The sequence below is a fragment of the Felis catus genome, chromosome C1 (genome assembly GCF_018350175.1).
Source record: "Felis catus isolate Fca126 chromosome C1, F.catus_Fca126_mat1.0, whole genome shotgun sequence".
Taxonomy (NCBI): Eukaryota; Metazoa; Chordata; class Mammalia; order Carnivora; family Felidae; genus Felis; species Felis catus.
The window spans coordinates 64,849,250-64,861,576 of NC_058375.1; the positions used below are offsets into that span (position 1 = coordinate 64,849,250).

At 42.7% G+C, this 12,327-nt stretch overlaps 1 protein-coding gene across 4 annotated transcripts in view; it reads left to right on the forward strand.

Moving 5' to 3' along the window:
- The window catches only part of AK5 (adenylate kinase 5), a 263,749-nt gene that overhangs the window by 210,996 nt on the left and 40,426 nt on the right, over nucleotides 1-12,327 (forward strand). For all 4 annotated transcript variants that reach the window (XM_003990243.6, XM_019837266.3, XM_011284927.4 and 1 more), the window contains one exon: nucleotides 10,391-10,554. In XM_003990243.6, the coding sequence (XP_003990292.2) occupies nucleotides 10,391-10,554 (164 nt within the window). The remainder of the gene's footprint in view (nucleotides 1-10,390; nucleotides 10,555-12,327) is intronic.

The following is a 12,327-nucleotide window of genomic DNA, read 5'->3' on the forward strand; positions in this document are numbered from 1 at the left end:
AGCCAAAAGCACTGTGAACCAGACACCTTTATCTGAATAGTCTGCAGTGACTTCTCAAACATGTCTGTCTCTGAACCATTTCATTGGTACAAAATAGGCCACAGTCCCCCTTCTGTTCTCTCGCTCTTGATGCTGAGAAAACAAAAGTTTCCCTCATCTGCAAGAGAGAGGTTGGCCCTGCTATTGACAAGGATTTTTATTAGTGATTTTTATTATTGATTGTAACAAGCCTTCATTCACAATAGAACCATTATGTCAGCATTATTTCACTGTAAATATTAAAGGAAAGATCAACCAAGACTCAATGCAGCGACCACTGGGGAGTTCACAGCAAATTTCCTTCAAGACTATCTAGTCTAGAAATTCCAGATTGGGTTAATCATCAGAATCACCTGGGGAATTTTTTAAATATCATCTTGTTTTATTATGAAAATATTTCAAACATTCAACAAAGCTGAAAGAATGTTACAGTGAACACTTGTACAACCACCACCTAATTTCTGCCACTAACATTTTACTGTAACTTGTTCTATCACATATCTGTCCTTCTATCCATCCCTTTGCCCAGCCATCAATGTCTTTTTTTTTTTTCTTACACATTTCAAAGTAAGTTGCATATATCTTTATGCTTTCCCTGGGGAACTTTCTAAAACTATAATTTCCCAGGCTTCAACCCCAGTGGTTCACATACCTACTGATACAGGAATGTTTTCAATACCCTAGGTGATTCTGCTACACAGTCAAGTTTGGGAAAGCATCAGGTCAGAAGAAGCGAGGTTATGCTGTTAAGCCCAACTAAAAATCTCTGTAGTATAGAACAACAAAGATGTTTCTTCTTTCTCCTCTTCCTCTTCTTGTTCTTGTTCTGGACCAATGCTACATGTTCATCAGCAGTTGACTAGGCTTCACTCTGGTAACCCCTACTATCTGAAACATTGATAGTTTCATGGAAAAGGGACAAAAAAACATAGAAAACCATGTACTGGCTATAAAAACCTCTGTCTAAATATGATGCACATCCACCTCTCCCCACATTTCATTGGCCAAGACACTTGGGAACTCTTAAGTTCAAAACAGTGGGGACAAATTATCTTTCCTCAGGGAGGAGCACCTTGGACAGGAAGTTTGGATATTAAGGAAGAGTATTAAAACACACATAGAGAAAGAAAAAAAACATTAATTTAATCCAGACTCTTCAATTCAAAGACAAGGAAGCTAGCATTCAAAGAGGCAAAATCTCCCAAGATCTCCCAGGATCACTCAGCTAGTTCAATGCAGGAATGGCCTAGAACCAAAGTCTCCTAACTCCTAATGTCATGTACAGGGCAACCTCCTTCTCCTTGAAACTCTCAGATTGTTTACCATCAATTTATTCAATCTAACAACTACCCCTATACACCACGCACTGATACATAAGGCACAGTGCCTGCCATCAAGAAGTTCACAGTCACATGTAAAGTTCTTCCATATAACCTGCAGTTGACCCTATCACTGGCATATCTTATCCTATTCACCAAATAACCTGAAGCAGCAGTGCATTTCAGAACTAATAGAGATGTTGTCTTAGAGGATAAGGATCTATTTTTCTTAATTGCTTTTAGTCAGACAGAGTCTGTTCTCAGCAACAGCCTGGTGAAACTCAGCATGGTGATACAGCTCATCCCGAATACAGAATATTGAAAGTGACTCATAGGCCAACAGTGTTTGGAGATCATTCCTAGGGCACAGTCAGTTCATGATCTGATGGAATGCTGGCTTTTCTGTGAAAGGAATCACTCAGTCACAAAACCTAAACCCAACCTCGGAGCACATTTTCACTTAGGGAGAAAGAAATACTTCAAGAGATAGAAATCTAATAGATTTTTTTTTAACAATTCTGATGACTATATAAAAATAGAATAGTTTGATTTGCAAAAGATGTTTGATACCTTCACAAGCTATGACTGTGAGGACTACCCATCTTCAAAGATGTTAAAATAGTATCACAATATAAAAGTGCTGTTCCCTAATTTGTAATTAACGAGGTTGAAGTCCAAGAGGGTAAGTGACTTGGTCAAAGTCATCTGACTAGGTAAAGGTATGAGATATAAACCTGGAAGTTGAGTCCTTTGGTCCAGTGTTCCTTTTACATGAAATGAAATAGAGTTGTCACTTTTATGGGACCATAAGGCTCCTAGTCATTGGCCCTCTTTCACAATTGCCTGTGATACCATGCAAAGCTCTGTGGAGATACCAATAAAAATAAAGCACTTTCTACTTTCTGTGAGCTTCAGCCTGGCAGAGGAAGAGAATGTGGGCAAACTTTGTGTCCTGGAGGCCACGGGAAGAGTGAATTTCAGGATGTTTATCAGTGGTGTTAAATGCTACTAAAGGGTCAAAAGTAGTAAAGACTAGGGGAAGATCATTAAAATGATATGACAATTATGCAATCACTGTTGAACTATAAAAGGTCAACTTCAGAGAGTGACGAGAGTAGGAGGGTGGTATGCAAGAGGACAGGGAGTCAGTAAAACAGAGGGAAATGGAAACGGGCGGTTTTAGGATACTGAAAAAATAGGAAAGAATATAAAAATAACTAGAGGATGCAGACAATGGTAGAAATATTTTCATTTGGATTGGGAAGAAACGAGCCTATTGTTACACAGAAGAGAGACAAGATGGTGCCAACTGAGAGGAATACATTGACAGTGGACAGGAAAGAGGAGCAAGTTCTTGGGGCAGGCAGGAGGGGATCCTTTCATCATTAAATAATTTATGTGTATTATTTACACATAAATGTGGGGGTGGGATGGGTGAAATAGGCGATGGGGATTAAGGAGTACATTTGTCATGACAAGCACTGGATGATTTGTGGAATTGTTGAATCACTATATTGTACACCTGAAACTAACATAACACTTTATGTTAACTCTACTGGGATTAAAATAAAATAAAAAATAAATAGAAACAATTTGTTCTTTCAGCCATGATTATGAAGTGTCTATTATGATTCAGGCATTGTGTTCGGGCACCATAGTGAGCAAAATATACCCATAGCCCAGGTTTGTGAACCATAGAGTCAAATATGGAAGACAGGCTTAAATAAATGGCAGGTAGATAGATGAGAGAGAGAATCATTATGCTGTGAAAAGTGCTGTTAAGGAAAATGCCAAGGTGCTAAACGGGTAGCCAAAGCAGAGAAGTTAGCCATCAGCTAAATAGTTGTATGAAATAGTCTTCCAAACAAAAGAAAGGAGGGATGGAGAACAAAAGATATGTTTTGAAAATGTTAAGAAGATAACCTTCACCTTTGTAATGAACAGGAGAGTTAAAAATACTTGTAAGAAGGGGCTCCTGGGTGGCTCAGTCAGTTAAGCATCTGACTCTTGATTTTGGGTCAGGTCATGATCTCAAGGTTCGTGGGTTCAAGCCCCACATCAGGCTCTGTGCTGACAGCATGGAACCTGCTTGGGATTCTCTCTTCCTCTCTCTCTCTCTCTCTCTCTCTCTGCCCCTCCCCTGCTTGCACTCTTTCTCTCTCTTCAAAAATAAATAAATATTTTTTTTAAATACTTGTAAGAAGGCCACCTGGGTGGCTCAATAAGTTAAGCATCTCACTTTGGCTCAGGTCATGATCTCACAGTTTGTGAGTTCAAGCCCTGTGTCGGGCCCTGTGCTGCCAGCTCAGAGCCTGGAGCCTGCTTCAGATTCTGTGTCTCCCCCTCTCTCTGCCCCTCCCATGCTCATGCTCTGTCTCTCAATAATAAATAAAAATGTTTAAAAAAATACTTGTAAGAGTAAGAATATGTTTGAAGAATGTGTTTGAAGATTTGAGGACAATGGGGAAATAATAGAATCCATCCATGGACATTCTATTTGGTATCAGCAAAAGAGGAATCTATTTACCCAGAAGCATTAGAAGCTATTATGAAGTTAGATAGCATGACCCAGTTGGCTGGGTTTTCTGATGGTCTTAAGCAACCCAGAGTAGATCAAATAAAGCAAATGGTGGGTTGGGCAGAGACTAGTTGGTGGTTCTCATGGAAGCCACAACAGAATTCAATGGGGGCAAGGGACTCATAGCTACTAGAAAGGGCCTGGTGTCCAGCTGACTGTGAAGGTAAATGGCCCAAAGGGAATGGACCAACTCAATGCGGTCACAAAGAAGGCAGAGAACAAGTTGAGAAGTGGATCAAGGGGAAAGAAAAAGGGACAGAAAGACATGAGCAGAGTAGAAGGATAGACCCAAGTGATAAGAAACTCTCCGTTTCTGCCAGATCAATAGAGAGCTAAAATTCAGTCAACAATGCTGGTCACTGGTGATGAAGACGTTTAAAGAATGCTGAGGTTGGGGTGGGATGGGCTTAAGGCCTGGAAGGCTTTGCTAATGACAATTAGAAAATTAGAACCCAAAGAATGCTATCCTCTCTGCTGCTCCTTAGAGAAAACAAACTTTGTGAGTTTTCTAAACCAGATACGTGTGTGTGTGTGTGTGTGTGTGTGTGTGTGTGTGTGTGTGTGTATAAACACACATGCTAATATATATATCTTAATTACCTGCAAGTGGTCTGGACATCTCAAGGTGACGGCTAATCCCCAAACTTGTTAGATTGTATTTAATTCAAACCTCAGTGTGCAGATGACACCCAGGAAGAGCTAGCAGGGTGAGTAACCATCTCTTATTACATGTAGCCTTTACCAAGCTCCAGGTTGTTTTGGCAGAGAGATGGGAACAAGGGAAGTTTTTAATGAGATATGGGACGAAGGGACTGATTTCAGAGACTTTTCAAATGTAGACACAACTTTTCAAAGTTGCTTGACAACCGGTCAGGTATGGGAGAGAAAGAGGAAGGAGGCTCTAAGGGAAAATGAGGCAGAGAGTTCGCTCTAATTTCATTTTATACGTGAAGAAACTAAGGCTCAGAGAATTTTAGACTCACCTGTAGCCACACAATTAGTAAGTGGCAGAGCCAGGTCTTACCGCCAGATTCGCCTGCCCTGTGCCCTTCCCTGCATCACTCTCCTTTCTCTCCTGCCATTCCCTGCAGGACCCACTCACACTCCAAACTGCCGTACTGAAGATACCAGGCTCACCCGTAATGCTTTTCTTGTCCACATTTTCCACATTTCCCCTGTGTCAGTGAAGGCAATCGCACATGCTCATTAATTCCTGCCTGGGCCAGGAGTCCCTCCCAGTGTTTGTGCAACAGTGTTTAGAGGCCCGGCTCATACTCCTGCCTCACAGCTGTGACGCTGGGTCCACTTGCCATCCTCCCATTATTAGCGAGGTCTCTGACGGAAAGGACAGGGCCTCTGAGTCTTTTTATTTTCAAAGCTTAGCACGGTGTCTGACCTATACTAGCTGCCCCTCGGATGTTAGTCAAATGAAGAGCTGTAGTAACAGGCCTAATTCCAGGCGGCATCCCACAGTAAAATGTCAACAAAGGACATTATTAACTGCTGTATGCCATTGCTATTTGAAATATTTAAAAATAAACTTGTAGGGTGCCTGAGTGGCTCAGTTGGTTAAGCATCTGACTTTGGCTCAGGTCATGATCTCACGGTTTGTGAGTTCGAGTCCCACGTTGGGTGAGCTCAAACCCCGCTTCAGGTGAACACAAGCACCCTGCTTCGGGTGAGCCCTGCTTCTCTCTCTCTCTCTTTCTCTGCCCTTCGTGGGCTTCTCTCTCCTTCTGTCTCTCCACCCTCGCTCACTTGCGCCCCCCCCCTCTAATAATAATAAATAGAAGTGTAATAGAAGCTTTCATACTTGCATTTGTTTGGACTGGGAGTTCAGCTGATTATCTATCTGACATATGATTTGTTCGGTCTTTTCTTTTGGAGCCCAGAATGTGCTACAGCACACCATCTTTGCCATCCCATCCTGAGGCCAAGCACCCTTGTGATACTTGCTTTGGAGGTGGGTCTTCTCTTGCAGAATCCAGACAATGAATCCAGGAGTCATCTCCTAAAAGAGAATTGAGCTGATGAATGTGGGAGGTGCCTCCTAAGAGAGGCTTGCTCCAGGAGATAAAGAGTGGGGGGGGGGAGGTCGCCCAGGTGGGTGTGGGGAGGGGTTTCCGGTCCATCTCCAAGAAAAACAGGGACCAAAGAGAGAGCTTGAGTGAGAATACAGACCCGCACCCCCTGGGGTGGCTGCTCTTCTGCTCGGGCCCCCTGCTGTGTGGTGCTGTCAGGGCCCAAGGGGGAGATGGGACTGAGCTGTGAAGTGAGAGTTCACAGTATTTCCACTTGTACAACGAGCACCGTAAGCCTCGTGTGGAAAAAATGTTTGATTACATTGGAGGTTGAGAATCAAGATGTCTCAACTCCTTTTTCTTGTGAAGCGTTGACGACCCCTTCAGAATGGAGCCTCCTATTGCAGACTTTTCGGGGATGACCCCACACGGTGTTGTGCATGGGTTAGCTCGGGGGTGTGAACCTCGAGTAATGATACACTAAAAGTCAGGGAGATGACAGGAAATGTGACAGCTCCTTGTCTGCTGTCAGTCATCTTGTCACCAGAGAACACAGCCCACTGGTTCTGATATGTGGCACCTGAAGAGATTTTTATAACAGATTATCCCGGAGGGATGATATCAAGGCCCCATTGTTTTTTATTTAAAAGTCGTAAGTTAAGGCTTCGAAGACCTGTAAGTGACATTGTATGAAAATTCATATTTCTCCTAGCAGTTTTTGTGCCTTTGCTGCAGTGATAAAAATCACTTTGTTCTCCAGTTCGGAGCCATGGGAAGAATCGAGGCATTGTGTAGATTACTTAAAATTCCACCGTGTCTGCACCATTTGGCCAAAGAATGCTGAGAATTTGCAGCTGTTGTTCCACAAAGGGCTCCTAACTGGGGCAGTGGCTGCTGCTGAACACACAGCTGTTGTCAATTTAAGCTGAAGATTTTTAATTGCCTTTGTGTCAAAATTTATTAAATAATATTTTAGAGAAACAAAAACTATAATAGTCATATTAGTGGGATGCTGAAGGAAGAAAATCACTAGAACACAGCATTTTTTGCCTTGCAAGCGGAGTCCGAAAATACCTTTTCCACATGACCGGCTTCCAGCCATCCCAGGAAAAGCGTTTCTAGGTAAATCCGGCCACGGAAGCGCTGGAGGCTTCTGTGGGAGCTCAGCGCCTTGTCCTCCTCGCTCATCTATCTGGAAGCACTTCTTGTCTGAGTGGCCATCTCTTGTTGCCACACTCTCCCTCCGTTTCTGTGATCTCAGGAGAGGAATCCTAGTGCTCAGAGCAAATGTAGCCTTGGCTGGCGACTGACTGCTCCTGCTAAGTGGTCCACATTATTTTTTTTTAATATATGAAATTTATTGTCAAATTGGTTTCCATACAACACCCAGTGCTCATCCCAAAAGATGCCCTATTCAATGCCCATCACCTACTCTTCCCTCCTCCCCACCCCCCATCAACCCTCAGTTTGTTCTCAGTTTTTAAGAGTCTCTTATGTTTTGGCTCTCTCCCACTCTAACCTCATTTTTTTTTCCTTCCCCTCCCCCATGGGTTTCTGTTAAGTTTCTCAAGATCCACATAAGAGTGAAACCATATGGTATCTGTCTTTCTCTGTATGGCTTATTTCACTGAGCATCACTCTCTCCAGTTCCATCCACGCTGCTACAAAGGGCCAGATTTCATTCTTTCTCATTGCCACGTAGTACTCCATTGTGTATATAAACCACAGTTTCTTTATCCATTCATCAGCTGATGGACATTTAGGCTTTTTCCACAATTTGGCTATTGTTGAGAGTGCTGCTGTAAGCATTGGGGTACAAGTGGCCCTACGCATCAGTGCTCCTGTATCCCTTGGGTAAATTCCTAGCAGTGCTACTGCTGGGTCATAGGGTAGGTCTATTTTTAATTTTCTGAGGAACCTCCACACTGCTTTCCAGAGCGGCTGCACCAATTTGCATTCCCACCAACAGTGCAAGAGGGTTCCCGTTTCTCCACATCCTCTCCAGCATCTAAAGTCTCCTGATTTGTTCATTTTGGCCACTCTGACTGGCGGTCCACGTTATTTTTATGAGCCTCTGTAATTGCTGTTTTCCTGTCACATCTAGCACATCCATGACAATGCTGTGAGGTGTCTGAACCCTCCCCACTTGGCTTACAGCAGCTATGAGGTGAGCAGAAGATAGAAAACATGGATCTTTCCTTTATTTTCTGTAAAGGCAAAAGAGAGAGAAGGAAAGGTCCTTTCACTAGCAAGGAACAACAGCTAAGGTCCCCCAAGAGGGAAGTTGCCAAGTGTCCTGAGAAAGGGTTTTTGAAGATGAAGAGAGGTGGACCAGGAAAACTGCCAAACAAGTCCTAAATCCTCACTACCTTTACCATCTCAGTTGTGTTTTGCATTTTAATGTTCAATATCCCCTCTATCAGGAAAAACTTCAGTTCATCAGGCACTTACAGAGCACCTACTATGAAACTTCAGTTCATCAAACACTTACAGGGCACCTACTGTGTGCAAGGTTAGGGACCTAGTGAGGGACCTGGAGACCAAGTGGTGGACAGGCCAAGGGCACCCAAGTGCTATTTAAACCACTCACTCCCACAGAGGTGAGGGTGAGAGGTCTAATTCCTGGCAGAAGGGGCAAGCATTTGATCCAGGTCTAAGAGGACCTCAATAGTTAGAGGAGGAAGGAAGGGCATTCCAGGCTGAGGACCTGGGAGAGCAAAGCATGGTGGCCTGGAAAAGTATGTCTTGTTGAAGAGACAGTATGCAGCTGGACATAACAGTATTGGACAAAGATAAGAAATGGAGAAAAATGTTGGAGAGGTTAAACTAGATTCTTCAAGGTTGAAATACTACTCTAAGGAGTTTGGATCTTATCCTGCACAGAATGGGAAGCCATTGAATGCAGTGGAGCTGGGAAGTGCCCATGCTTTTCAGGATAGCAGGTCTTTTTCTAGAAGGTCTGCTAGACTCCAGAGCCTCACCTCTCCTCCATGCAGAGGTAGACCGACTGTCATAGTCCCAGAGCATAAGGACCTGCTCATACCACAGGCAAACGTGGTCAGCGGGGAAGAAAAGAGGAAAACGCCTCTGAGAGCCAGAGTCTAGGCTTCACATCCTTGACTTGGTACATACTGGCCATGCGGTTTATTGTAGTTGAGTTCATTCTCTGTGTCTCTGCTTTCCCATATGTAAAATGGGGATAATAGTGCCTGCCTTCTAAGATTCTTTTAAATTAATACATATAAAATGTTTAGTGGGCACCTGGGTGGCTCAGTCAGTTAAGTGTCTGACTCTTGGTTTGGGCTCAGGTCATGATCTCACGGTCATGGAATCAAACCCCGCATCAGGCTCTGTGTTGAGCATGGAGCCTGCTTAAGATTCTCTCTCTTTCCCTCACCTCTGTCCCTCTCCCACTGGCGTGCACATGTTCTCTCTCTCTCTCTCTCTCAAAATAAAATAAAATAAAATAAAATCTTTAAAATGCTTAGACCAGTGAGTGCAGTAAACTCCTGGCAAAGGTTAGCTATTATTTTTGGATGTAAAATCTTACAACTTAGCAACTGGTTGAACTTGGGGCAGGGGAAGCAGGGAAAAGAGTCGAAGGTGTAATGCTCATCAAAGGAATATGGCTGATACTCAGAATAATAATATTCAGAAAACAGCAGGAAGAAAATCATATTGAGGGACATTCTACAAAATAAATATAATCTTCAAAAGTATCAAGGAAACATGAAGAAATCTGTTCCATACAGGAGACCAGAAGGACATGACAACTAAAAGCAATGCATGATCCTGAACTTGACCCATTGACTTCAAAGAACATTATCAGAACAATTCCACTGAAATGTGATTGGGTTCTGAAGAGGTAGTAATGTAGAAGGATATGCTTGGCTCCTTGTTTAGAGGAAGTGAAACTGAAGTGTTCTGTAGTGATGAGGCAGCAATTAGAATGGCAACTTATTCTCAAATGTTTCAGAAAGTTCTTTGTTCTCTCCTGATAACTCTCCTGTACATTTGGGATTGTTTGAAAATGAAAACAATGTATTTTAAAAATTAATAGCTAGCATCTATTGCCCACCCACTTTTGTACCAGGCACCGTGGTCAGTGTTTTGCACATGAGCATATTCAGTTCCCCAGGAAACTTCTCCTTCATCTCTACCAAAACAGAGTCTTGCACCCCTCCCCTGTGCCCCTAGAGCAGCCTGAACTCTCCCCACTAGATCACCTATAGTAACTGCTTATTGTTGGTGGATAACACCTGCCCCCGCCCCGGACAACAGGCTCTTTGAGGGCAAGGACTGTATCCCATTCTCCGTAGTCCACCGCTCCCTATAACTCATAAGAACTCAGTACATGCTTGGTGAATGAAGTGCTGAGGCTTGTTCACCGTGGCGGCTTGGGATGGGTGTCTGATACATGACTTCTTTTCTAGGTGGCCCAGGCTCTGGCAAAGGCACACAGTGTGAAAAGCTGGTGGAAAAATACGGATTTACACATCTCTCGACTGGTGAGCTCCTGCGTAATGAGCTGTCATCAGAATCTGAAAGAAGCAAATTGATCAGAGATATCATGGAACGTGGAGACCTGGTGCCCTCAGTAAGTGACAGCTACCTTCCCTGGCTGGCGAGGGATTTTGAAGTGTTGCAGCTAGCCTAAGCTGCTGGAAAAAAGAAGCCCACACGCCAACAGCTACATTTCTCCCTGATGTAACAGTCCAGAGGCAGGTGCTGGGTCTACAGCAGAGACCTGTCAGTCAGACCACGTTGTCCAGGCCCAGGTTACTCCTACCTTGTTACTCTTCCAGCTCCCTGATTGTTAGCCTAACTCATATCTTCCAGAAAAGACTGGTCCCCACTTTAGCATTAAAATCTTCAAAATCTTTGCTGCATGGTGCTGCAAAGCCTAGAATTGGAATCCTCTGGAAAATAGAAAATAATGTTTTGGTCTAGTTCTGGAAGGTATGATAGCATTATCTTGAAATTTGGTATCTCCCTTAGATAGTTTAAGTAAAAAAATTCCCTTTTATGTATCTTTTTTCCTTTTCAAATCACCATCTATCTCTGGGAAGCTGTGTGCCATGGTATCAAAAAATATTCATCCTTGCCTTACTAGTTCCCATGGTAGGCTCTGTAATTAGGGCTTGTACAATGCAGTTCCTATTAGCTAACAGAGCTTTATGCTTCCTCTTTAATGAGCTACAGTCTGTTTCCCTCCTGGAAGCCAGCATGGTTCTCACGAAAGGAAACAGACCATTGCAGTTGGCTCTTAGCAGACCTCCTTGCCCCCACTTTTTTCCCCCTCCAGTTTACTCTTTTCATAGCAGCCAGACGGATTTCTTTAAAATGTTTGTCAAATTGTGTTATTCCCTTTCCCAGAAGCTTCCAGTGGATCCCCACCACACTTAGAATGAAATCCAGAGTCCTTCCTGTGACTCTGGACTCCAGCTACCTCTCCAACATCATTTTACACCCAGCCACTGGCCTCACCACTATTCTTCCCACAGGCCAGGCTGTTTCTGCCTCAGGGCCTTTGCACTGCTGTTTCCTCAACTTGATATATTGATATAGTTTGTTCCTTTACTTTGTCCAGATCCCTACTTAAATATCCCAATTTATCAAAGAGGCCTTCCCTGACTACCTTATCTAAAATAGCACCTCCAGAATTTTGTATCTCTTTGCCTTTAATTTTGTCCTTAGCAATTCTCTCTAGCTGATTATTTATTATATATTTGTTTATGTATTATCTATCTTTCTATCTAGAATATAAACTTCATGAGGAGTTAATTCACTAGAACCTAGGCATAGTTTCTTACCACCCTTGTGATGGCTGTGTATTCCCCAAGCCCCGAACAAAAGTCAGAGGATGCCAGGGAACCAGAGAACAGAGAATTCCCCCCATTTGGGCAGCTGGTCACATTTTTCCTACATCTAGTCCCAAGATTCCATGTATCTCTCTCCTCTCATTTTCAGAAGCACAGGTTAAGTCAAAATTTTTAACAGAAAAAGTGATACTGCTAGAAAATGCTACTTCATATTTATAGAAAGTTTTCTCAAGTCAGTAGATGTCAAATTTTTAGAATATTTACTGGGAAAAAAAATCAACAGAGAAGCACATTTTATACCATGTTTTGCTTAGTTTTAAACTTCCATTATCCCTAATTCATGGCCTTATGAATTTCATTTATTCTAAGATGCTGTTATTTTAAGATACCCTAGTAAAATAGATAGCTAATAAGCTATCTCATATATAGCTATACCAGCCAGAAAAAAAAAAAAAAACCCTTTTTAAACTATGACTGATTGTAATACACCTATTAATTTCATAGGCAGTAAAATGTGGGGGGAAAGTGAGACTAAGAATGGATGAAAT